At 35.1% G+C, this 27,437-nt stretch overlaps 1 protein-coding gene across 1 annotated transcript in view; it reads left to right on the top strand.

Annotated features, from left to right (window-relative positions):
• The window catches only part of LOC145263120 (uncharacterized), a 154,573-nt gene extending 134,847 nt beyond the window's left edge, over positions 1–19,726 (top strand). The window contains exons 23-26 of the mRNA XM_080120062.1: positions 4,464–4,569; positions 9,514–9,661; positions 14,397–14,493; positions 19,036–19,726. Coding sequence (XP_079976188.1) covers positions 4,464–4,569; positions 9,514–9,661; positions 14,397–14,493; positions 19,036–19,203 — 519 coding nt within the window. The 3' untranslated portion in view covers positions 19,204–19,726. The remainder of the gene's footprint in view (positions 1–4,463; positions 4,570–9,513; positions 9,662–14,396; positions 14,494–19,035) is intronic.
• Positions 19,727–27,437: the final 7,711 nt, after the last annotated feature.

Genomic DNA, 27,437 nt, shown 5'->3' with positions numbered 1-27,437 from the left:
AATTGATGAAAGCTTAGATGACAGTTCAGGACCTATCAGATTGGCGACTCTTTTGAACCCTGTCCAGGGGTGAGAGTCTAGTAGCAGATGCACCAGCCCAAAAGTAACAACAGTACTCCATACATGAGCGAATGGTGGCCTTATAGAGGTGCAGGATAGTTTCAGGCATAAGTAGCTTTCTAGCACAGTAGAGAGAGCCTACCTTCTTCGCAGCAGCCTTGGCAATGCTCTCAATGTATCTGTTCCAACTCCTGTTCCCTGTGAACATTAGGCCGAGGAGTTTAAAGGAAGTGCTTTTAGGTAATGTGTTTTTGGCCATTGCTATTGGTGGTAGAGAAAGTTTCTTATAATTATTGAAGGAAACAAGCTTAGTCTTGCCAGCATTGAATGTGGCCATCCATTTTTGTCCCCATTTCACTACAGATAGAGGTTTTCCTCTAGTGTTTCTGCCATTTCCTTAGATATGTGTTCATTTGTGTTTTCCTTTCGTACTTGTTATAGAGCATGGTGTCATCGGCAAATATACCCATCTCAGAGACAATTTTATCAGGGAGGTTATTTATGAATATTAGGAATAATAAAGGTCCAAGGATAAACCCCTGAGGTACTCCTGCATTTATATCATATTGTTTTAGATGTATGACCGTCGAGGACAACCTGGATTCTTTTCAGAAGGATTTAATTACATTATTTATTCTTTCAGTGATACCATATGATCTAATTTTACTTAGAAGACCATCGTGCCATACCCTGTCAAAAGCCTTAGATATATCAAGGGCTACTTCTCTACTCTCCCCTGCCTTGCTTTGTCCAGTGAATGGCATATACGTTCAGAGATTACAGTTAGGATATCTGCTGTAGAACGGGCTTGCTTAAATCCATATTGATGGTCGGTTAGAAGTTTAGCAGCTGTAAGGTGATGGACTCTAACTTGATTAATTATGGACTTAAATATTTTAGTGAAAAGCAGGAGGAGGCTAATGGGGCGATAATTTATTGGGTCAGTTCTTTCGCCAGAATTCTTGAAAACTGGTCAAGACTAAAGTCAATAAGCATCTTCTCTCTTTGCAATAATCATCTTTCATTCTTGTTAACTTCTTACATTAAGTGGCTTCACTTCTTTTCTGGAGCTATTTCTGTTTTTAAAAAAAGTAGAGATGTGCACCCATCATCATCTTTGGTTTAACATCTGTTTGACATGTTAGCATGCACGAGACGATTTCAAGAAATTGAATTCTAAACTAACCTATCTCTGTTTTTTTTTTTTTGTTTGTTTTTTCACCCCAGACATGGCACAGTGCCACTTTGATGTAAGGGACCACTATTTAGAACCAAATTTACAAGGACACTATGTAGGGAGTTAAGCAGCGAGATGTCTGTTCACATTACACTTAAACCTTCTGCATGTCAGTACAGTTGAGGAAGCAAGGACCTGGGAGGGAATTCCAAAGTCTAACAGTTCAAGGGAATAAACTAGTAGAGTAGAAGGTTTTCCGGCATCTAAGGATCTTTACCGTGTAGGGGTGGGATTTTTCTGCTTGTCCTGTTAGTTGGGAGTATTTATGTAGAGGGGAAACAAGTGCTTTGAATTCGCACATTCCATTAAAATATTTGGTCTTATTCCTCTTTCTCTCAAATTTAATTTAAAGAGTATGAAGTGAATTTTGGGTTTACTTTTAGCAGCTTTGTAACTTTGTATCATTTGTAACTTTGTATCATTTGTAACTTTGTATCATTTGTAACTTTGTAACTTTGTATCTTTTGTAACTTTGTAACTTTGTATCTTTTGTAACTTTGTATCTTTTGTAACTTTGTATCTTTTGTAACTTTGTAACTTTTGTAACTTTGTAACTTTTGTAACTTTGTAACTTTTGTAACTTTTGTAACTTTGTAACTTTTGTAACTTTGTATCTTTTGTAACTTTGTATCTTTTGTAACTTTGTATCTTTTGTAACTTTGTATCTTTTGTAACTTTGTATCTTTTGTAACTTTGTATCTTTTGTAACTTTGTATCTTTTGTAACTTTGTATCTTTTGTAACTTTGTATCTTTTGTAACTTTGTATCTTTTGTAACTTTGTATCTTTTGTAACTTTGTATCTTTTGTAACTTTGTATCTTTTGTAACTTTTGTAACTTTTGCTTCCCTGATTTTATCCTTTAGTCCTTACATTCCATGAGAAATGTTTCTGACAAAGGAGGAAGAATTGCTGTTTTTTGGGGCCAGAATCTACATGTCTTACACTTATTATTGGTTGTTTTTTGACCTTGAAGTAATATTTTTTTAAAGCTGCTTATATCAAGTGGCTTTATGCCCTGTCTGGAGCGATTTCCATGAAAAGAAAGAAATCCATCCTTATCACTTACTCATGTTTTCTTTGGCCTTTCCCTGTGAACTGACCCTGCTACTTCAACTGTTCTACATCTATTAACCCAACCATTCTCATCTATTCTTTTAATCTTTCATCTCACAGTGAACGCAATAAATTGTGGAATATATTTAAGTGGATACATTTATTGAACAAAGCTTTTTTTTTTCTTAGAACTACTCGCGTGTGGAACACTGTTATGCTGGCCTGCTTTCCAGCTAACTACAATGTAATTGTCTTCAAGTCCACTATAAACAAGTTTTTGTTGAGCCCCTCACCCCCACCCAATAATCCATTTCTACCACTTACTATGAATATGCTGTTATCTCAGTGACCACCATTCACTCATTAATCCTTATCCTCAAGTAGTGTTGGTGCCTTGATAAGTGGTGACTTCCATGTAAAAAAAAAAAAAAAAAAAAAAAAATTGACAACATTCCCACAACATTCACATCATTAGCACAACTTTGACATGGTCTATTTGCTGCCAAACACTCAACACATTCTCCTTCACAATTCGTCCTTCTTATAGCAGCCACTCCTCTCATATGCAAATTATACAGCAGTACTCCATACATGAGCGGATGGTGGTTTTATAAAGGTACAGGATACTTTCAGGCATAAGTAACTTTCTAGCATGGTAGGGAGAGCCCACCTTCTTTGAATAATAAGAATTAACTGAAAAAAAGTTTGATTTGTCTGAATTTTTGAGATGAGGATTGATTACTCTGATTGTTAGAATTCTTCAGACTACAATTCTCATCTTGAGTGTATTTTCACAATGTTTCACTTGATGTAACCTACGACCTTCTTCAGGTGTATCTTGTCAAGCTCGAGGAATCTTTTTGTTGAACTCTGGAATCTGCACAGAATTTTGAACAGAACTCTTTATTTAATCCACTGGAATAGCATGCTCTTGTTCTGTTTCTCATGATCAGGTAGGAGTCGTCAGTAATTCATAATTGTATTTGTATAAATTGTATAAAGGGTTCCATTCGAGATTCTGTGCAGATTCCTTGAGTCTGACAGATTCCTTAGTTTAACAAGATATACCTGAAGAAAGTAACCTTGACTGAAGCATTGTAAAAATAACTATCAAGATCCGAACAGTAGTTTGAAGAATCAAACTAAGACGTAAAATGTGTAAGTAAAAAAAAAAAAAATTTTTTAGAACCTCTTCTTACGAACCCCACATTCCTACCAACACTTCTCAATTTAAACCGTGATTGTCAAACTATTCCCACTCTCTTGGCTGTCAAAAAAAACTTGATCCCTGTCCTCTCCAATTTGTCCTTATAGCTGCCACTCCCCTCATATATAAGTTAATGTCATATGTATTAGATTGGTGCAAAAAAATGTTGTTTTTTTTTTACATTCAACTTCATTTAAAAAAAAAAAAAGGCCTTATTTTTGTACCAACCTAATATATAAATGAGCCATCTGTGTCTTTTTCTCTTTTTACTTCCCTGGTCCCGTCACCTGACGGGACAGGCAGAGGTGTTGGCCTTTGTGTAGGTCATGTCTTTCATTACCTTTGCCACGCAAATTTTGTTGAAATCTGGTTAAAAAAAAAAAAAAAAATCAAACGGGATTAAATTAATTTCCAGCTAATCTCCCCTCATCACACACTTTGGTAATAATATCCTTTGTATTTAATATCTGTAGGGAAACGTGCGACTTACCTAATTAGCACGTATGCATAATTCAACGGGTCGGTCGTGGAATGAAATGAATGAAGAAGAAACAAACAAAAATGGCTGCCTTATCTCTTTATATGCCTGCAATGTGACCACCTGATATGCAAGTGAGATGCTCCTGGTTGGAGATAAAAGAGGGTTGATTTTTTAGAGGGAGGTTCATTTTGAAGTTGGATTTCGAAGAAATAAGTTGAATTAGCAGAAGTTCGTTGGGAGTGTAGAGAAGGTGCGTTACGTATACAGAAGTTTGGAAGTTGGAAATTTGGACAAAAGTGTTAACCTTACCCAGGAAATTATTAGTGTGACGGGCGGAAGAAATAACACTCAAGTTATTGAATTATAATATCATAATATAATAATATCACATATTTTTTATTTATTTATTTTTTTTTTTTTCAAGTCTCAAGATAAACCTGAACGTCTAGTGCAGGCTCAATATTTTCCGCCAGGGATTTCACAACCACAACAACAGCAAACACAACCTGCCACAGTTTTCTATCAACCAGGTGAGTGAACAAGAATGGGGAGAAAAGATGGTGGGGAGGGTGATTCATGATACACAGATTCCCTACTTCAATAAAAAAATAAAAAAAAAATTTTGTCTGAAATTCCCTCCGTATTAAAAAACAAAAATGAAGAAAAATATGTATGATCCATATATTCATGACAAAACGAAAATGTTTTTAAAAAATCATGTAAATTGATCAAGTAGTTTTAAGAAAATCAAATTTTGTGAGTATCAGATGAGTGACTTTTTTGCCCACCATTTTGAAAAAAAATATGAAACAAAGGGAGATAACTCAATACTTCATACTAGATTTATGTTGTAAATATTGATTTGTATTAAGAATGCACACAGAAAAAAAAAAAAAAACTGACTCTATATAAAAAAAAAAAAGATCAATCTTGGTTGCAAAAATCTGCGAAACATTTGCGAACATCCAAACAAGTCAGTTATTTTATATTTGTTTCTGTGCTTAAAAACTTTGGTTTAAATTGTTTTATTTAAAAGGTTCTAAATTTTCAATTATTACGCTGGTTATTATTTTTTGTTTTGTTTTGTAAATATATAAATATATTACTTGTACACAACTACTTGCTGGCAACAATTTTTAATGTGATATTTGTTCAAAATTTGGTAGAAATATTAATCCAAATTTTGGTTTAAATAGTTTTATTAAAAGAATTATTTTTTAAAATAAAAATAGCAATCCAAAGATTAATTCAAGTTGTGTAAATACAGGGTGTCCATAAAGTCCGTGTGCAATTTTAAAAATGAATTGTTCCAAAATCAAATCCTTTTTACATGTTATTTCTATTGCAATCAGAAATAAAATTATAAATATTTTAAGGCGCACACGGACTTTATGGACACCCTGTATATATATATATATATATATATATATACTCGTCCTGTGTTTTAAGTTTTTTAACTCCAACTTCTAAAGAGTTCCTACCTAAAATAAAAATCCATTATTCATTGAACTTTTGAATAGTCAAGTCGCTGCCTGATGATATCTGTTGTTTGATTGAAACAAGTGGCTATTTGTAGCAGCGGGATGTGAGCATGTTTATATAACAATAAACAAGTATATATATATATATATATGTATATATATATATTTTTTACACAGTGATCACCACTTATCAAGGCCCGGAAGCCACTCAGGGATAAGGGTTATTGCAAGTACATTACGTCAGTGTGGAGATTTGATGAAGTGTTTAATTAGGGGGAGGGTTCATTAGGAATTTGTTAACATTGGACTTGAAGACATCCAAGTTGTAGTCCGGAGGGAAGCAGGCAAACGGAACAGAGTTCCACAGGCGTGGAGTTCTAAGAAAGAAGCTTTGTTCATGGAATCCGCGTTTTGATTTAGGCACAGATATAGAGTGGGGGAAATTTTTCACAGTGGATTCAGCTAGACTGGTGTTTTTCGTGAAAGATTGGCGAGGGGGGACCAGGAATTGGAGTTCAGACGAGCACCTGCCATGAAAATAACGATAAAACAAGGATAGGCTCGCAACGTCTCTTCTGTGGGAGAGAGGTTGCAGGGTAGAGAAAAGGGCATCCCCGACTAAACCACAAAGTCTATTTTGTACTCTGTCAAGGCATGATTGGCTGTTTTTGGCAGCTCCTGCCCAGATATGGCAACAGTATTCCATCCTATATATATAAAAAAACACTCTTGGTCATGAAAACCACTCAAACGTACCAAGGTGAAGGTTAAAGCGGGGTCACTTGAAATCTATCCTTTTCTAAATGAAGCTGGCCAGGATCCTTATTCCCTGCTTGATCTAAATGTAGAACCTCAGACTGAAGATCTCAAGGTTTCAGTTGTACTTTCCAATCATAGCCCCCGCTTTATTTGTTGGGAATTATTTCGGGTTAATGCAATATTCTCTATTTCTAAAATTAGTTAACATCTGACATTTTGAAATGAGACAAATTTTGTAATGTAATTATTACATTTTTTAAAAAAATTGTGACTGACAAATGGACAAAAAAATTTTTTATACAAGATGTTATTTAGTTGTGTAGAATTTATTTTTCTACATAGTCACCACCATTCTCAATGCCTTTTTGCCAGGAATTCAGTGACACACCTCTATAACAAGGCTTGCTTTCTTAGTCGCACACTGTCAATATCTGCAACAAGGAGATGAAACTTTCAGGTCATATATGCATAAGTTCAGTCATCATAACAATGCAATTTGCAATCCCCTCTAATCCATTCGGGCAGAATAAAAACTATAGGATACATTTTTTTTTGTGGATAGTATAAAAATTGAAAACTTAGAAGCTGAAATCATGAAAACTAATTGCTGGAGTCAATCGGTTTTCATGATTGATTAACATATTGTTTTTGAAATGAATAATATGTGGTTGGAAGACTGTTAGAAAAAACAATGTGATATGGAAAACTCCTTGGCCTAACATTTGAGGGTAATATCAACTGGAACAAATATATAGAGGACATTGCAAAGGTTGCTACAAAGAAGGTGGGTTCCCTCTATCAAGCTAGAAAACTACTCACACCTGAGAGTATCCTGTACCCTTACAAGGCTATCATTCGCCCATGCATGGAGTATTGTTGCCACATCTGGGCTCTTAGTCCAAAAAAGAGTTGTCAATCTAATCGGTCCCACTTTATCAACTAAGCTCCAGCCTCTGTCCCATCCCCGCAATGTTGCATCACTGTGACTGTTTTGCAAATATTTTAATGCAATGTGTTCTGATGAACTCGTTTCACTTGTACCCCCTCGACGTACATATCCCCGACAAACCTGCTTAGCAATAAGATCTCACCCCTTCACTGTTGATGTCCCTAAATGCCAGAAAGCTTTCTATTCTAATAATTTCTTCCCTCAAACAGATAGACTTTGGAATTCCTTTCCTGCTGTCTGCTTCCCTGGCTGTACTGATATGCAAAAGTTTAAATGTAACATAAATAAATATCTTGTTAATCTTTCCTAGACGTGACCCCAAATAGTAGCCCCTTACATTCAAGTGGTGATATGCTTTGTAAGGGATGAATATGAGTAAAAAAAAAAAATCTTGGGAAGTTTCAGTCTTAGAAATTTTAAATATAGAGGAAATTATGCATGCCTTATTCGATTGCTTCTGATGACAAAAATTAAAATATATCTACACGCACCCACATATATATATAGTCATCCACATACAGCACTGTTTCGCTGTTTCACAGCTCATCAGTGCGGCTAGACAAGCAACTACGGGCAAAAACCCGATCACCCAAACGACAGTCGGAGCTTCTAACTGTTGCACTGTATGGCTGCTGCTATGTGGGCAGTGAATTAACAATGTTTTGACATTGTCCAAATACCTAAGCTCAATTTGTTTACACAAAGAGTGTCGTTTCATATGCTAATCACTTTCCAATATGCTCAACCTAATAGGGAGCATTATAGCATATATATATATATATATATATATATATATAAATGCTTGTGTGGCTGCATTGAAGTGATTTAATTACTGTGAATGCTTTTACTTGATAGTAGTGGACAACTACTATTACAACATTATGGGGGTGGCCAATCTTTGAAGGATATGATGTCATCATCGACCATTTCTTACATGATTTTTCATGCCTCAAAAATAAGGACCAAAATAAGGCAAACGGTTGAAGACAAGAAGTGGTTTATTCTCTTTCATATTTTAATCAAATAAAAAAAACAAATACACACACTCGAGCTGAATTATTTTGTGTTCCTCCCCCCCCCCAATAAAATCACACACAAACATAATAATTTCCAAAAACCGAACGACGTCTGTCAAGCAAAATATCAGTCTTTTATTACTTCGGATTCCAAACAGCACCTAAATTTGCATAATCACATTATTCTTGTATCTGAAGGGTTCCAGACTTGAGCGCCACTGCTTTCTTACAACAGACACATGCGACCCGTGGACACTTATTTCTGTGGCTCTCCATCATTGACCAGTGGACTGGGGGTGGAAAGACAGATATAGATTGATAATTACTGCTTAATTATATCTTATCCAAACATCTCTTGGCCCTGTTGGTGGGGCATTAGAATATGCCGACTGCCCACCTGCAGAGGGTAAAAGTCCCTCAATGGGGGTCCTGGATATATCCTTAAACTATATCCAGTGGTGAGGCCCCAGCTTGTGGACTTTGGGGAGTGTGGAGCCACTCTTTAATTACCATTGCTCCCAGGTCCACTCTGACCCGGAGTGGTAGTACCTGTTAGGGTCCCAACTATGGGTTGAATAGAAACCGACGTGAAAACAATAAATATATTCTATTAAAAAAAATTTTCTTCAAAATCTTTGGATTTGGCATTAAATAACCCGAAAAGGGTTGATATGCCGTAAAACAAAACCAACCAAACATCTCTAACATCTATTAAAAATATCATGGCGGGGTGGGGAGCAATCTCTGAAAGATGTAATCAATATATAAATGGCTACATGTCGGTCGGTCTCCATATTTTCAAACTTTATCTCCTCCGAAACTAATAGTTGCAGAGTGGCACTACAGGCCTAAAATCATTGGATTTTTTATGAACCATTCTTTTATGGGCCTTTAGCTAGTTAAAATAGTTTTTAAGGGGTCAGATAAGGGTCAAAATTGAAAAAAATTGTTAAATATTTTGTACATTCATCTTAGTTTATTTTTAATCGGTTTATACGCATGTCACGTTGGTACGGGGGTAACGTTACCAGCTGTGAATGCTTTTGATTCTAGCTTATGGCGCCTAAATATTTTTTTTTTTTTTTTACTTTTGAAATCACGATTCTATAATAATGTACATAAAATCTGGACAAATTAAAATATATTTAAGAGTATTTTATGCCCAGGCAAAGCCGAGTCTCCCTCCCCGCTCTATGCTAGTGCTATGTATAATAAAATTAACTGTTTCTTTTTTTTTTTTTTTTATTTTTACCATTCGTTTATTTTCAGGAGGTCCCAGTGCAAATTCATTTTCGTCAGGATTAGCTCCAAGTTACCTCCAAGATATCCAGCATCTTCTTGAAGCTTATAAACCCCAGACAAATGGTGAAGTTATGCGATCAAACTTTATACCGACAAGTCCAAATGATCAACAGGAGTAAGTATCTACAAATTTTGCATGCAAATCTGGAAGTTGTAAAAATTCTATCTTTATATCCGAAGTCATTCGTCTGAATTTTAGAAAAGAAAAGAATGGCAACAATTACACGCACTATGTATGTATGTGTGTGTGCATGTATGTATGTGTCAGGTCATGTCGTATGCTACTGGTACCATGTAACCCAGTACTACCTGCCTCATGGTCGGGTCACCGGCGACTAAACTGGTTCCCCCACCAGACTTGTTTGGTGAGGAGGGCGGCTAGTCTTCCTGGAGGATTAAAAACAAGACCTTCCAAAGGGCGAATGAACTCTTTTTCTGGGTCAACGGCCAACTAGCACCGTGTGTATTTGTATATGTGTATTGGGGTGGAGAGGGCTCCCGTAAGCCGTGGTGAAGGCAACCTTTCTAGGAGAAGCAAATCTCTGATTTAAAAAACAAAGCGGGAGACCAGTATCCGCATTAAGCTGGTCTGCAGTTTAATTTGGTGCTGGCTATCTTGCTCTTGCTTGTTGCTGGATCTCAACATTTTGAACCGAGAGAGAGACTTAGCTGTCGTACAAAGCTAAGACTCTGAAACATCATCTTTGTATAAATACTCCCTCAGGCATTTGGGCTCATGGATTTTAAATGTCTGAGGGAGTGGCACTCGTCTGACCAGACGTTGCAATCATCATGTATGTATGTAGTGATTTTTATCGATTGGTTTCCCAGATGCAAATCCAATGAAACTCGCATGATTATTAAAGAGTGCTCAATGCAGAACAGAGCTAGTATATATATGTCTGTTTATTGTACAAAAATTATTGGTTACATATGTGCATACATATTTCAGGTGGAACCCCAATTCAAGGATAACGCTTCATCAGACGAAAAAAGAATCAATATTCCTTTTTGGTCTGATGAGGTGTTATCTTTGAATTGAGATTCCACTGAAACATGTATGCACATATGTAACCAATAATGTTTGTATAATAAAGACTATATATATATATATATATATATATTGGGGTGGATAGGGCTTCTTAGCCATGGTAAAGGTAATTTATCTAAGAGAAGGAAAACTAATATTCCTCAACAAGTGGATTGCGTGCTGTACAAACTCAGTTCCACTGTTAAAAAAGTCACGCACAAGTAATTTTTCAGAGATTCGTTTTTTTGTGCGTATTCTGTCTTTGATACATTAGAGAACAAAACCTGAAAAATCTCTGAAGAGTGGTCACACTCGAAACAGCCACCACACACACACACACACATATTAGTGTTGGGACGATTAATCAGAATCAGAAAATTTTTAGCTTAATTTCTGATTCCAAAACGATTCTTTCCATTTTTTTCTTGACAATAAAAAAGGAAACACACACATTTATTTCTTAGAAGTTATTTATTTACAATATGAGAGTAAGCGCAACACAATGCGTTATAAATCCCTACTCCCAGATTAAACATTGATTTTCAGAGACCAATTTATTTCTTTTATTGGTACATTACTCTAAACACCTCTTTGAAAAGCTTTTAGCCCATATTCGCTAAATGTTTCAGGGGAGTTCATGTTCTGCAAGTTTAAAAACAACCAAAACCAAACAAATAAATATTTGAAGATATGAAAAACGTGACGCATAAAATTTTCTTCAAAATTAATGAATTTGGCATTAAAAAATTAATGAATTTGGCATTAAAAAATTAAATAATTAAATGATTAAATAATGAGATGATTAAATAATGAAATGATTAAATGATTGATTAAATGATTAAATAATGAAATGATTAAATGATTAAATGATTAAATGATTAAAGAATTAAATGATTAAATGATTAAATAATGAAATGATTAAATAATCCGAAAACGGGTAGTTATGCTATAAAACGAACTAAACGCTGTAAATACTTTTTGGAAGATGTAAATAACTTAAAGCATTAAAACTTCTATAAAATTACTGGATTCAGTATTAAATAACTTTTTATTTTATTTTTTTTAAATGCGGGTTGAGGAAGTTTTGAGGGAATATCAAATTCACAAGCGATCAACATCCTCCTACGTACAGCACCTACTATTCCTAAATGGTCATCCATCTGGTACTGACCAGGTTCAACGTTGCTTAATGAAAAACTGTGTTTCAGCATGATTATGCCGTGTATCGAAAAGGGTTGATATACCGTAAAACAACCAAACCAATATTCTACAGAAGATTAAAGTAAAAAAATGTAAAAAATTATAATTCATCATTCACAAAAGTCTAAATGACAAAGTCCTCGTAATTTTAACAAATTTCATCTCTTTTCATTGCTAATTTAATTCAACTAAGATTCTTCGTGTTCTCCTTTCTATTAATTACTTGCGAGGTGTACCCGGCATTTCCCGGGTGTTTGGAGGTGTGTGTGAAAACTCCGGGGGGGGGGGGGGTAAAATAAAAAAAATGTTTTGGTAGGTAAGTATGAGGATCGAACCCCAAACCCTTGAGGCAAAGTTGTAAATCAAAATGTGAAAAAAAGAGTGCAACGGTTTTAACCATTGAGCCACCTCGAGATGCTAATAGAAAGACATTTGAATTTATTTAATTACTTGGATTTGGCAGGTGCACGTTTTAATGACTTAATGAGGTCAACTTTTGACTGCGGGGTAGCATTTCATTTAGTGTGGGAATGCTTCTTTTTTTTTTTTTTTTTTTTCCCCCCCCCCCAAGACGTTGGGGGTAGGGGGAAACATTATAGAAAAAGGCCTAACCTACATGCGGCGAGCGAAAACTGTTGAATATTTATCTTCCCGAAGTCGAGCAAATTAAATAGACAGGCGAGCTCCATCGTTAAATCTGAGATATTACGATTTACATGTGATATAAAAAGTTTTAAAAAGTTGTTAGGCGACCGACCGCTTCTCTGAAAAAAGCCTTTCTTGGACATACAGAAAAAGCAAACATACATACATACATTTTTGCTTTTATATATATAGATTTCATTGAATAAATCTCCATGCTCTAATTTATAATCTTGTGTCGTTTACAAATGCATAACACGTTTACGGTTATCATAGTTTTACCACAAACCCCCATAGCCTGATTTGGGGCTCTTTTCTTATTTTAACCACTCTCAACCAAGGAAAGTGCCCATCACGTATGTGTAATGTGAAAGTGAAATGTGGCTAGTGAGACTTGAGGACATGTGTTGCATGGAGAGACATGATATGCGAATGATATGATGGATGTGTAATGTGAGTCTTAAAGACAAGCTTTAAGTCTCTCCCACTTCAAGAATTACGACACCAGGGTCGGAAAGTGGGATTGAGAAGTCAGCATCATAGAGGAGAGGCACTCTGACCTGCAAAAAGTGCCTGGGCAGCTCTGTCTGCATTCTCTGGTAAGGGCACTTTAGGCGATTATCAATAAACTCCTTCTCAAAAAAGAGAAGGCAAAGCCTGGGAGGGTTGACCCCTTAGAACTGCACAGAACTAAACTCTACTGTAAAATCAACAGAAACCAGATGATTACAGGAATGGTCTAATCTCTGTTGATTTTAGGGGACGAGGATAGGGAAATCTGTGCAGAAAAGTAGACTTCATTGGTTTGGTCAGATTGAAAGAATAGATGAGAATGCTTGGGTTAGTAGATGTAGAACAGTTGAAGTCGCAGGGTAAGTTCACAACAAGTGGCCAAGGAAAACATGGTATGAGGAAGTGATATGGATGTGTTTGAGAGGAAGAGGGATAAAAACTGGCCAGAGATAGGTTAGTTTGGAAGTTAGCATGTAAAACAGATGCTAAACCAAATGATTTTTTGTTTTTTGGTCCCTCAACAAAGGAGGGATTGGACCTAGTAATCCATTCACATTCATCTATTCGCACTTGTCTCAATAACCACACCTTGAATTTTCTAAAAAAATTTGACACAAACATTAGTCATGGTGAAAGTAAATTTTTGCCAGAATAGATTTTCCAGGATATTCTCGTTGCCTTTTAGGGGCCATTATCGGAGTAAAATTGACCCGAAATTGTTTGCCCGTTTGTTGCACTTTTCTTAATAACTACATCTTGGATTTTTTTAAAAATTTTGTACAAACGTTAGTCATGGTAAAAGTACATTTTTTCCAGGGTACTCCGGTTGCCTCGTAGAGGCCATTATAGGGGTAAAAATTGACTCCAAATTGTTTGCCCATTCATTTGTTTGCACTTTTCTCAATAACCATGCTTTGGATTCTTGGGGAAATTTTGCATAAACAATAGTCATGATGAAAGTAAATTTTTCACTTGCTTGGTTTGTTTTAACTATTCATTCCAAACAAGACATATTGTCACATGTGCCTGAAGGGACTACTATGTGAAGCCATGCCTATAAGGACATTCTAAATAGGGAGTTGAGCAGCAAGATATGTTGACATTACATTTAAAGTTTTCCACATTAGTGCAGGAAGGAGGTAGGGAATTTCAAAGTCTAGCAGTTTGAGGGAAGAAACTTTTAGCTTTCTGGCATCTGGGCCCTCTACAGTGAAGAGGTGAGATTTTGCTGAGTGTAGGGTTAGTGGTAGGGGTATTTGTATCAGAGGAAGTGAAAGGAATGCTGGGATATGGATGTGTTATGTCCAACATATGGTATTTTGACAGAGGAGGAATAGATTAAAACTGTTTTATAAGAGTGCCTTTACACACACACTATCTTCAAAATACAGGTCAGTTTTTGTTAGGTTTAATCAAAGAGGGGCAAATTGACTTTTAATTAATTCTTGTTTATATTTGTTTTCAGAGATGCAACGACTAACAGCGAGAGAAAACAAGATCCTGCAAGTAGGATCATTCCAAAGTCAACTGGTTTAGTCAAGCAGTCAACCCGATCCAACAAGGTAAATATAACCATAACATTTGAATCACAAATTATTTCCAGTACTTGTACAGTTTAACCAAGACATTAAAAAATGAAAATATCGAAAACAGTTTAAATTGCACGTATCCGTTATGGGATGAAGTTCTCCGAAAAAAAACAAAAACACTTCACCTAATTTCATCGAGTAGTTTTTTTTTGTTTTTTTTTAACAGCGAAAAAACAATTTATGATACCGAGCAAAAGGTTTGATGTTTAGGAAGAAAAGTTAGTATTAAAGATGGGGAGGGAGTGTCGGCGCTTTACATGGAGTTATCCCCCCCCCTGGAGTGTTCAAAAAATTCCAAGATGTCTATCTTCAACGTGCTGTCATAAAAACGTGTTTTTCCGCTGTAAAAAAAAAATACTCGATCTAATTAAGTGAAATTTTTTTTCCTGAGATCTTCAGTCCAAAATGGATACGTACAATATAACTTTTTTTTCCGATATTTGCATTTTTTGATGTCTTGAGTAAACTGTACAAGTACATTGTTTTCTTTTTATCTCCTTTTTTATACACAGGGTGTATGAATAAAATATTACTTAAACTTATCTGTGTCTTGTGATGCATGAGGCAGTTAAAGTATGCCATTGTTTTTGATCCAAAACCAGATTCACAGCATCCCTCCAGTTTCTTCTCATAGCAAGCAAATTTTTCTTGATTGTCTGTTTTCAGTTTTTTTTATTTTTTATTTTCCTCCTCTTTTTTACATCCGGTGTCCATTAGAGCAATTGGTTGGCAATTATCTCTGAAGCTAATCTTAGACCATGTCCGAACCAGCCTAGACGTCATTTGCAGATTATTGACAACTAGCAGAACCCGTGGAAATTCCACAGTAGTTGAACATTTTTGAAAGACACTGTAAATAAAACGAAAAAAAAATAAAGATAAAACGAATAGCAACAAATTTAAAACAGTTGTTTAGCAAATTCTTTTTTAATCTTAAAAAGAATTGATTTAAAAAAATTTAGATTTTTTTCCAATGAATTCAATTTTTAATTTTGACACTGTTACGGACCGGTATGAAGCTGAGTCGGGGTGGATGTCCCCTGGTAAGAATCTTATGACTTTAGGTCAGTGCTTCACCCTACGTTGTCTGTAACACAATATAAAAATAAAAATAAAATAATGACAAGTAAAGTGTCGTCCATGATTTGTGACCTATTTGACGCGTTGTCTGAGGTTCTCATTAGCACATTTTGTTCTGAACGATTCAAACTAAAAGCAAGAAGACACAATGCTAAAATCTTAAAACACAAATTTTATTCAGCATCCTTAAATTTAATATCACACCGCAATAGGTTGGGGTGAGGTCGGATGATAAAATAAAAGGAAACATCATAAAAGACGGAAAAGAAAACAAGGTGACAAACAAAAAAAATAATATAAGAGAAAATGTATATACCATTTCCATTATGGTATGACAGTTCGGCCAAGGACAAGGAGTGGGGATATCGGAATGGGGAAATCATAATAGTCACTTAACTTTATCCAATTGGACTTTCGTGTTTCTTAGTGTCCTCGCAAAGTTCATCATTCGCAAGATTTTTTCTGTTTGGTTATTTCTTGGATGGGGACGTCCGTCGACATGACGATATATTTGTTCGTTGCAACTCTCTTCTTATTCATATTTAATATCTTCGCCGTGAACTTTTCATGATGTCCATTCTTGGCCGAAAGAATTCAACCCTTGTTTATTTTAGGGAAATTTGTTTACGTTGTGCTTTGGGCATTCCTAAGCATCACCGGCTCAGCGAATTTTTTTTATTCATTATTCGCTTAAACGTAAACAAAACAGTCGGACCATTTGACAACGTTCACTGCTCTCCACAGTCTTTTTTTTTTTTCTTTTCTTTTCTTTCTTTTTTTTTCTTTTTTTTCCTTTTTTTTCTTTTTTTTCTTTTTTTTTTTCTTGCCTCTCAATATTTTTATACAAACGCTATCCTTTATCACCGTTAAAAAGAACGCTCAGTTCAAAACTGCTTTCTCTACTCGTCCACGTCGACTTTCCTTTCACTTTTTCTTTCTCTCTCTGATAGTGGGTTCTCTCGCGCATTGCATTTTCAGAGGGAGGGATGTGTGTGTACGCCTCGAACGCTAGTGCGTTATTTGTTTATTATTATTATTTTTTTTTTATTGAATTTAAATTCACGCTCGCCGAAGGCAAGGGGGGGGTGCATGCTTTCCTATTTATTTGAATTTTAATTCACCGTTCACTGTAGGCGTTCACTAAGAGATAAAAAAAAAAACTATTTCTTATTCCGTTATGATTATTTCCCAATTTATCAACCGATATCAACCAGCCTCTCTACCAATATAACAACAAAAATAACGGAAATCCTCATTGTAGTTCTGGTTGTATCAAAATGAAAGCGAAATCTTTAAATGATTTTTCTTCAAAATAAAAAAAGGTTCTGATAAAAATGCAATGAATTAATTTTTAGAACATCCTCCACACATAAAGCAATAAAATTTTATGCATAGTATATATTTTTTTCATAAGGTGAACATATTTTGAAAAGAAAAAATTATAAAAATGACTGATTTCATCAAAATAGAAGGTTAATTTAGAAAAAAACATTCTTTACTTAGGAAGGGGGAATCAGAAGTGGAGTGGAAACAGTAGTTGTAAAGATAATGCAAAATTAAGTAAAAAAAAAAAAAAAAAAATAAAATATATACCCTTGTGCATAAAGCGATAAAAGTTAACGCAAAGTATATTTTTTCATGATGTGAACATATTTGAAAAAAAGTTTTAGAAAAACGACCAATTTCGTTAAAATAGGTTAATTTTAGAATCCCCTTTATTAGGTATGTTGGTAAATCTATGTAATTGTGGAAGTGTGTTTGTATGGGTGTCTAGGTATATCTATACTTTTTTTTTTATGCACACATTCGTATTTTATTATAACTTATCTATATTTTTACTACTCTTTACTCGGATTAAAAATATAACCTATTTTTATTAAAGCCTCTCTTAATTTCATCCCTTTCGATCAGCCTATCTTTCTCTTTTCTCCCTTTCTGCCGTTTTTTTCCATCCCTCTTTTCACAGCCCATTCCTATCCCTGAACATACACATACAGACAACTCTATTTTATATAGATTCTTCAAGCAATGAGTCAGCATAAGGGAAGTAACTCCTTGATAAAATGAAACCTAAATAAAATGGCTTAAAAAAATCCCTCACTTCATTCTGAAAATAAAGTTTACTCTCAAAAATAACTTTTTTTTTTTTTTTTTAAATTTTAAACGTTATTCATCGGAGACAATGTTAATCAAGAATTTACCAATGTTTTAGGCATTTGTTTTGTAGTTTTTTTTACTTTTATTTACATTTATTAAACATCCAGTGTAGCAGCAAGTCTTGGGAACATCAACTTCAAAGAACATTTGGAAATGACTTATATACCATACATTACGACCATGTAATCCCTTCAGCCACCTACATTGAAAATGCTGCTGTGAAACCTGACATAGTTATATGGAATAAGACAGAGAGAGTTGTAACCTTGGTTGAAGTGAGTGTCTCTAATGATGGAGGTCTGAACAGAGCTGAAAGAGAGAAACAGACCAAACATCAAGGTCTCATGCATGATATGAAAAGAAACTGGAATCTTAGGGAGATATCAATCATACCAGTTATTATAGGTGCCACAGGGCATATGAAGAAGAATCTGCAGTCCTACTTAACTAATATTCCTGGTGAACCAAGTGCAAAAGAGATCCAGACGATTGCACTTAAGGGAACAACAAGGATACTAAAGAGAGCTGTCGGCTGGCTTGAATAAAAAGCAGGGTAATGTTGGCAGCTGGTTTGACTGCCCCATACCCAATGTTACAATCTTCAAAGAAAGAAAATAAAAAAAAATAAAAAAGTTGAAAGAACAAGATGTCCCCAATATTCATTTAATTAATAAAAACGTAGGTTCTTGTTCAGAATTCCCCCATATTTAAAAAAAAAAGAAGAGAAAAATCTGTATTATGTATGTACCCATGATGAAACAAAAATATCATATTCCAAAAATGAAGTAAATTGATCAACTAGTTTTATTTTTATATAAAGAAAATCATTGTTAAGCGATTGATGATAATTTATAGGCATTACAAAATAAATCTAGTATGAATTATTGAGTTATGTCCCTTTTGTTTCTTGATATTTTTCAAAATGGTAGGCAAGACAGTCACTCCTCAGATACTCATAAAATTTGATTTTCTGCAGATGCGTGCATACACATGTGCAGTAGCAAACCCATACACACACACACGTTCATTTAGAGACACACATGCATATGCATACACATGTCCATACAGACACACATGCATGCACACACACACACACACACACATACACATGTTAATACAGACACACATGCATATGCACACACACACAAGCATATTCACGCAAAAGGACTGTAACTCGTGCACTCACCAAGATCTGAACAAACGCATTTCTTCTATTAATCTATATTTAAAAATGTCTGTCACTTCCATAACTTTTTCTTTCCTTCTTCTTCTTTACAGGTAAATGAAACAAAATCTCGAGAGAAAACTGAAAACCCGCGAAGAAATCGTGCCAGCTACAACCGAGTCTACGAGAAAAAGAAAACCAAAAAAACCTCCCTACCCATCAGCAGCAGCAGTAATAGCAGCATGACCAACACCAGCGGTGGAAATCCTATTTGGAAATAAAATTCACAACCCTCCAAAATGAATTAAAAAAAAAAAATAGCTGTAAATAAATCTCACGCTATGGTTGAAGGTTTAATTTGTGACTTTCTTAATGAAAGAATTCATGTAATCATTGTTGCCGCCTTTTTTTTATATCGTTTTTTTTTTTTTTTTGAATTTCATGCCATCAAAAATCCTTGCCTTCTCATGGTTTTTCTTTTTATGTGTGACAAATTAAGGCACGACAAATGTACGAAAACTAATTCTCTGTTTGTGTGATATTTAGGTATTACAAACTGCTCCCGCTAGTTTTTGTGTGTGTGGGGGGGGTTATGCTAAAAAATGTTTTTAAAAAAAAACTAAACTATGCAAATAATGATGTAAATCTAGGACATTTAAAAATATTTTATTCACAAACAATTGTTTCTGCCCATTTATGGTATACAATTTTTTTTCCGACTTAAGGGTAATATTTAAAAAAAAAAAAAAAATACGGGTCAAACAAAAAGAATAAATTGTTCTCTTAAGTTAAAAGTAAAAAAAATATTTTGCAAATTTCTTTTGGTTTGTTTTATAATTTTTTTTTTTTTTTTTTTTTTTTTTTTTAGAGTTAATGTTTACCAAAAAAAAAAAATGTCAATGAAGAGTAAAAATATCAAGTTATTTAATTCCCCCACTCCACCAAATCTTGGCTTTTCAGTCTTTTTGCAAAGATTTTTAGCTAAAAACAAAACAAAAAACGGCATGCTATCTATAATATAAATCTCACCTGTCTGTTTAAATGTATGTATGTATGTCTGCCTTGAGGTAGAGAGGGCTCCCGTAAGCCGTGGTGAAGGCAACCTTTCTAGGAGAAGCAAATCTCTGATTTAAAAAACCATAAAGCAGAAAACCAGTACCCGCATTAAGCTGGTCTGCAGTTTAATTTGTTGCTGGCTATCTTGCTCTTGCTTGTTGCTGGATCTCAACATTTTGAACCGAGAGAGAGACTTAGCTGTCGTACAAAGCTAAGACTCTGTAACATCATATTTGTATAGATACTCACTCAGACATTTGGGCTCATGGATTTTAAATGTCTTAGAGAGTGGCACTCGTCTGACAAGATGTTGCAATCATCATGTCTGCCTAAAACTTTTGACCAGTGATGGATTTTCATGAGATCGGTATCATTTTGAAACTCGACAAATATCGAAAAATTGTTCCAAAACATTAATTCCTTCACCCTCAACTGGGCATTTTTCTACAAGGAGAGGTCGCTTTTTTCGCCTATATTTTCGAAAGTCATCCCCTCTTTTCGATTGACTAGCCTTAATTTAAACCTACATTACTTCCGGTTTGGCGATGGACACAATAGTAAAGACATAATTTTTTTTTATTTTACGTTCTTTTCCTCCTTTCCGGTACAGGTTCGAGCTTGCCTACTACATTTTTTTTTTTTTCTCTCAACACACACATCCAAACGGGTACCCAGGCTAGTTCCATCTAAATTAAAATTTGTTACTTTTTCTTCTTGATATAAGAATCTCAAGTTGCTCGAATGGCGTGCCTAAATACTACACGATTAGAGAATCAGCAGGAGCAGTTATCATGCTCTGTCGTGCATTGGTCATGCCTTAATTTGTCTTAAATGATCAGTAAAAACCCTGCCTCATCATCCTCCCCATCTTTTAATTTTGCACTTAGTAGAACTTAGTCTTTATTTCACGATAATCCTTCCACACATTCCTTTCATGATACCCAATATAAAATGAGTCAGCTCAAACATCTTCATTATCCTTTTTGCAAAGGATCCTCAGTCCTAGGAGAAACCTCCACTTTGAAGAGAATGGGCATCTTCTCTCCATCATCCTCCTCATCCCAAATCTGCTGTTGATTAAATATTTCGTTTTTTGACGATAGTTGAGAGATTTCTTGTGTATTTATATGAAGAAGAATGAAAACGATTAAAAGCCTAAAATATTTCACATAAGTTTTTTGTTGTTTTTGCCATTGTCATCATTTTTCTTTACAGTTGGTTCTTGTCTAGAATTCCCCCTTATACTAAAAAAAACAAACAAAAAAAAAGAAACATCCGTATGATGTACATACTCATAACGAAATGAAAATATCATATTCCAAAAATCAGGTAATTTGATCAAGTAGTCATATTTTTAAATAAGAAAACCAAATTTTATGTGTACCTGAGTCTCATCGAGCATTTAAAAAAAAGGAAAGAAGGGAGATCACTCAGTAAAAGATTTTCTTCACAAAATAAAACTTAATTTACATGATTTTTTAAATATAAGTTTTTCTTTGTGTTTTTGTTGTTTTCATCGATTTTTTTATTTATTTTTTTTTTTTTTTGCAGTTGATTTTTATTACAAAATTTTGCAAACAATAAATTGACCTATTTACATTTTAATCATCTATATATATAAAAGCGAAAATGTGTGTGTTTGTGCATTTTTTGTGTACATCCAACAAAGGTTTGGGGGGGATCGCTCGGTGGGGGTCACTCATTCTTAAACTTTTTATATGCTTCATAGATTATAAGATCCAAGATTTACGAAACGAGCTCGCGTATATCTTTAATTTCGGTGACTTTTACACCATATTTTCATGATATTCTATGCGGGTTTGTTTGGCGTTTCAGAATAAAAGCAAAACTGAATCCGTATCATAAGGCAGCTTCCTGGCACTCGTGACAGGGATCTCCAAAAAAGCAATAACGTTTGATGAATACGGGGAAATCCCTTATATCAGACAATTGCTATTCATTTGGACACTCCCCTATTCATGGAGAGCCAGCATCGTGTAGGAAACATAGACACTGGCTTGCAGCCAGAATTAGGTTTCCCCATATGGCGTGATGTTTGACCTCATTAAATTCACGCACATGTCATATAATTTTTAAATGTTAAATTAAAACGTTTTTCATTCCTCTCCCTTCGTGGCCGAGCAGGTAAAATGCCAGTTTTTTTTTCTCTTTTCCACCTTCAGGTCAAGGCTTTGGGTTCGAGTCTACCTACCTACCAAAATTTTTTTTTCTTTTACACCGACCAGCACATGGGCAATGTTGGACACCCCACTAGTCATCTATATATATAAAATCTATATATATAAAAGTGAAAATGTTTGTATGTGTGTTTGTGTGTCCACTAAAAACTTTCGACAGACACAATGAAAATTCACAAACTCGGTATCGTATTGAAGCCCCATCTTTCGCACGAAAAATTGGCCAAAACGTTGATTTTTTCACCCTGAAATCGACAATTTTTGACAGGGCGGGGGTCAACAAAAACCGTCCCCTCGTGATGACGACCGGTTCTACGCATGCGTCAGATAACGTCATGACCTGATTTACTTTAAATAGTTGAAGAACTGACTAAATTTCATGTACGTCGCGTTAGCTCAGTTGGTTAGCATGTTGGCTCATTATCTAAACGTTTTGGGTTCAAATCGTGGTGTGAGATGTCTTTTTTTTTTTTTTTTTTTCGATTTTTTTAAATTTAAATATTGAATCAGTGTTATTTAAGCCATTTTTCACGTAACATTCGTTTTTCTGTTTTTTTTTTCTTCGCTTATCCACCCCCAACCACACACCCAAAAAACCCTGGGTACCCACCGAGTTTTTTTAAAATTTTAATATCGAAACAGGCTTATTTAAGCCATTTTTCACGTGTTCGTTTTTTTGTTTTCTTTTTTGTTTTTTCGATTTTTACATTTCGTTTGCCTTATGTTGTTTTTTTTTTCTGTTTCTTTTTTGATGTTTTGATTACCCCCCCCCTCCCCGCTTAAGTTTAAGCGTTTGTTTTTATGTTTTCTTTTTTTACTTCGCTTATAACAAACAAACCTGGTCATTGACCTCATTTGCTGAATAGCTAATGCTTACGTCATCGTCGTCATCGTAACGCTCGATGACGTCCATGCGGGCACCTGTCAATTTGGTTCTTACTTAAATAAATTCAAACATCTTTCAGTACCTCATTCTGGCTGGCCAAACAGTTCATGTTTTTTTAACATTTTATTTTCAAACTTCGCCTCAGGGCTTCGGGTTCGATCCTACCAACTCCCCCCCCCCCCCCGTTTCTTTTTTATTTAACAGCACACACACCTCCAAACACCTGAGCAATGCCGGGTACCTCCGCTAGTCTATATATATAAAAGCGAATATGTGTGTGTGTATGTGTGTTTGTATGTCTGGCAAAAACTTTTGACACGGGTCACGGATTTTCACGAGATCATTATCATTTTAAAGTTCCAACCTTCGCCCGACAAATATCGAAAAATTGGCCAAAAACATTAATTTCTTCACCCTAAAATCATCAGTTTTCTACAGGGAGGGGTCAGCAAAAACCATCCTCTCATGACAAGTTCGCTTCTACGCATGCGTCATACGACGTTGGAACATGATTTACTTTAAGTATTTGAAAAACGGACATGATTTCATCGACGTCGTCTTAGATTAGAGCGCGACCTCATTATCTAAAGGTTTTGGGCTCGAATCGTGGTATGAGATGTCTTTTTTTTTCTTTTTTTTTTGATATTTTTAAATTTTAATATTGAAACAGGGTTATTTAAGCCATTTTTCACATGTTTTTTTTTTTTTTTTTTCAGATTTTTTAAAGTTTTAACGTTCGTTTTTCTGTTTTCTTTTTTTGTTTTTCCCATTTTTACATTTAACATCGTTCGTTTGCCTTACGTTAGTTTTTTTTTTTTACTTCGCTTATTCTTATGTTTTGATTAACACCCACCTCCGCCCGAGCACACACACCTCCAAAAACCCGAGCAACGCCAGTTAGCCCCCGCTAGTCTATATATATAAAAGCGAAAATGTGTGTATGTATGTTTGCTTTTTCTGTATGTCTACAAAAGGCTATTTTCAGAGAAGCGCTTGGTCGGCTCACAACTTCTTAAAACTTTTTATATCACATAGAAATTATAATATCTCTGAGTTAACAACAGAGTTCGCCTGTCTATTTAATTTGCTCGACTTCAGGAAGATAAATATTCGATATTTTTCGCTCACCGCATGTGAATTAGTCTTTTTCCTATAATAAAAGCAACACTAATTCTGGCGGTATTTTCCATCTATCGGCGAAAATGTCCGAAAGCAATCAGATTTGATCAATGTGGAAATATTTTCCTTATATCAAACAATTGCTATTCAAATTGGACAAGGGGAGCTGGTAACCCCCCCCCACCCCACCAACATCTTGGGGAAACAAAAATAAAAAAAGCAGTACCGCAGTAAATGAAATACTATCCCGTAGTCAAAGTTGACCTCATTAAGTCATTAAAACGTGCACCTGCCAAATCTAAGTAATTAAATAAATTCAAACATGTTTCCATTAGTATCTCACAGTGGGTCAATGGTTAAAGTCGTACACTTTTTTTTTTTCGCACTTTAATTTCCAACTTTGCCTCAAGGGTTCGGGTTCGATCCTCATACTCACCTACCAAAACTTTTTTTTATTTTACCCCCACCTCGGAGTTTTGATTTACCACACACACCTCCAAACACCCGGCCCCCACCCGCTAGTCTATATATATGAAAGCAAAAATGTTTGCGTGGGTTTGTATGTCTCGCAAAAACTTTCGACATGGGCCACAGATTTTCATCAGATAGGTATCATTCTAAAGCTCCAACCTTCGCCCGACAAATATCGAAAAATTGGCCAAAAACATTAATTCATTCACCCTAAACTGGGCCCTTTTCTACAAGGAGGATGCCGAAAAACTTATTCCTTCATTTTCTCTGCTCCTGCTACCATGACAATGACGTCATGTTTGACCTAGAAAACGTTCACGTTAGTTTCAACCACCTGCAAGTGTTTTTAAAGGTTTAATTTTATCCATTATTTAATGTATGTCTCTTTGGCGTAGAGGTAATGCGTCGGGCATTTTTTTTTTTCCGCCTCAGCCTCGATGCTTTGGGTTCGAGCCCGTCTTTCTACCTAAACTTTTTTTCCTCTTTTACACCTTTTTTTTGTTTGTTCGCTTTTTGCTTTGTTTTGGTTTTTCCAATTTTTCTTAACATCATGTTTTTTTTATAATATTAAAACAAGGTCACCCTCTCCTACATACACCCCCCCCCCAAACACTCAGGCAACGCTGAGTACCCCTCGCTAGTCTATAATATAAATCTCACCTGTATGTTTGTATGTCTGCCTAAAACTTTCAACAGAGGCGATGGATATTGTTTTGAAGCTCAACCCTTCGGACGACAAATACCGAAAAATTGGCTAAAAACATTAATTTCTTCACCCTCAATTAGGCACTTTTCTACAAGGAGTGTCGTTTTTGCAATGCATCGTATCGGTTGAAATGACTTTACTAATTTCAACATTCTGAACTTCTGGTTGTGCCATAGAGTAGGGGTAAGACGACCGGTTTTCTTTCACGTTTTTCTCTGCCTTAGCGTCACGGGTTCAAGCCTGCCTGCCTACCCCCCAATTGTTTTTGCTCAACACACACCTCCAAACACCCGGGCAACGCTGGGAACCCAGGCTAGCCTATTATGTGTGTTTATTTGTTTGTATGTCCGCCTAAAACTTTCGACATACGTGATGAACAATAACTTGGTATCAGAACAAAGGTCAGACTCCTGGAAAACAAATTTTAAAAAATTGGCCAAAACGATTGATTCTAAGTTTTCTGCAAAGGGGATAATAAAATTTCCCCAAATTCTATTGTAATTATTACATAATTTAAACTTAACCAAATGTAATTATCTACATTTGAAAAACAAATGATGACTCATCTCGGCAGAAATGACGTCAGCTCTCTTTCATGGAGATGTTTATATACTTTGAATAAGGGACTGATTTAGGGTAAGTTGACAGTATAACACATAATAAAATACTCAGTTTCAAGTAATAAAAATGGTACCAACGTGATTATTGGGGTTAAAATAGGAAAATAACAAAGTAACACGAAAAATGATGGGGGGGGGGAGAAATTTTCACTTGAAAATATTTACCGGTAAGAAGAACCAAAAACGAGTCACTACGTTTACAAAACAAAATGATGGATTTTACAATGAACTCATACACCGGAAATGATGCCGTTTTTCTAAAGCTTTACCGGCCATTTTTTTTTTTTTTTTTTTTTTTTTTAATATTAGTTACAATATGATATCCTAACTCTGTTTAGGGGAAGTCGGGCGAAAGATGAGATCGCTTGAATTCTAAGAACTGATACTACACTTTGATCTTTTCCTACCAAACATTATCTTCTATTAATAAAAAAGATGCATATAATATATTGATGATGTACTACATTGATATAAGATGTCATATTCCAAAAATCACATGGATGAATTACTGATTTCAAAAGATATCCTTTCAGAGACCATTTCCTCATCTTCTTCGAGTAGCGTGGGTGGGGGGGGGGGAGTAGTCTGACGGGTTTATTTCCGGTAATGACGTCATTCCTCTTGAAATTATGGTGTTAAGCAGAGGGCAACTTGATATTATAATCTCATGGATTGCAAGTATCTAAATGATCAATATCCCAGACATTATCTCCACCTTTTCATTCAAGTAAGAGGGAAGAGCTATATTGCGGACATTAGTAACATATCCAAAAACTATGAAAAGCGATTAAATGTGTGTTAATAGATTGGTGAGTATTTAATGAGAAAATCCTCCCAGACATTATCTAAACCTTTTTATTCGAGTGAGGGAGGGGCGAGAATTTGTTAAAATTATGAAAAATCATTGTCAAAATTTGTGAGCAAACTCTTCCAGATATTATCTCAATCTTTTTATTTGAGTAAGGAGAGGGGCGATAATGTGGGTTAAAATTTTGAAAAATAATTGTCAACATTAGTAACATATCCAAAAATTATGAAAAATGATTAAATGTGAGTTAATATATTGGTAATTGTTCATTGGGAAAATCTACCCAGATATTATGTCAACATTTTTATTCAGGTGAGCGGGGAGGGCGATAATATTGGTTAACATCATGATAAATAAACGTCGAAATTAGTAACACATCCAAAAATTATGAAATACGATTAAATGTGGGTTAATTGAATTGGTGAGTGTTTAATGAGACATTCTCTCAACCTTTTTATTCGAGTGAGGCGAGAGTGATAATGTGGGTGAAAATTATGAAAAATCATTGTCGACATTAGTAACATATCCAAAAAAATTATGAAAAATGATTAAATGTGAGTTAATGGATTAGTGAGTGCTTAATGGATATTATCTCAACCTTTTTTATTCAAGTAAGAGGTGTCGCGACAATGTGGATTAAAATTATGAAAA

This window comes from Euprymna scolopes, chromosome 38 (assembly GCF_053919585.1).
Source record: "Euprymna scolopes isolate OS-2025 chromosome 38, ASM5391958v1, whole genome shotgun sequence".
Classification (NCBI taxonomy): domain Eukaryota; kingdom Metazoa; phylum Mollusca; class Cephalopoda; order Sepiida; family Sepiolidae; genus Euprymna; species Euprymna scolopes.
This window is presented reverse-complemented; position numbering and strand designations above follow the sequence as displayed.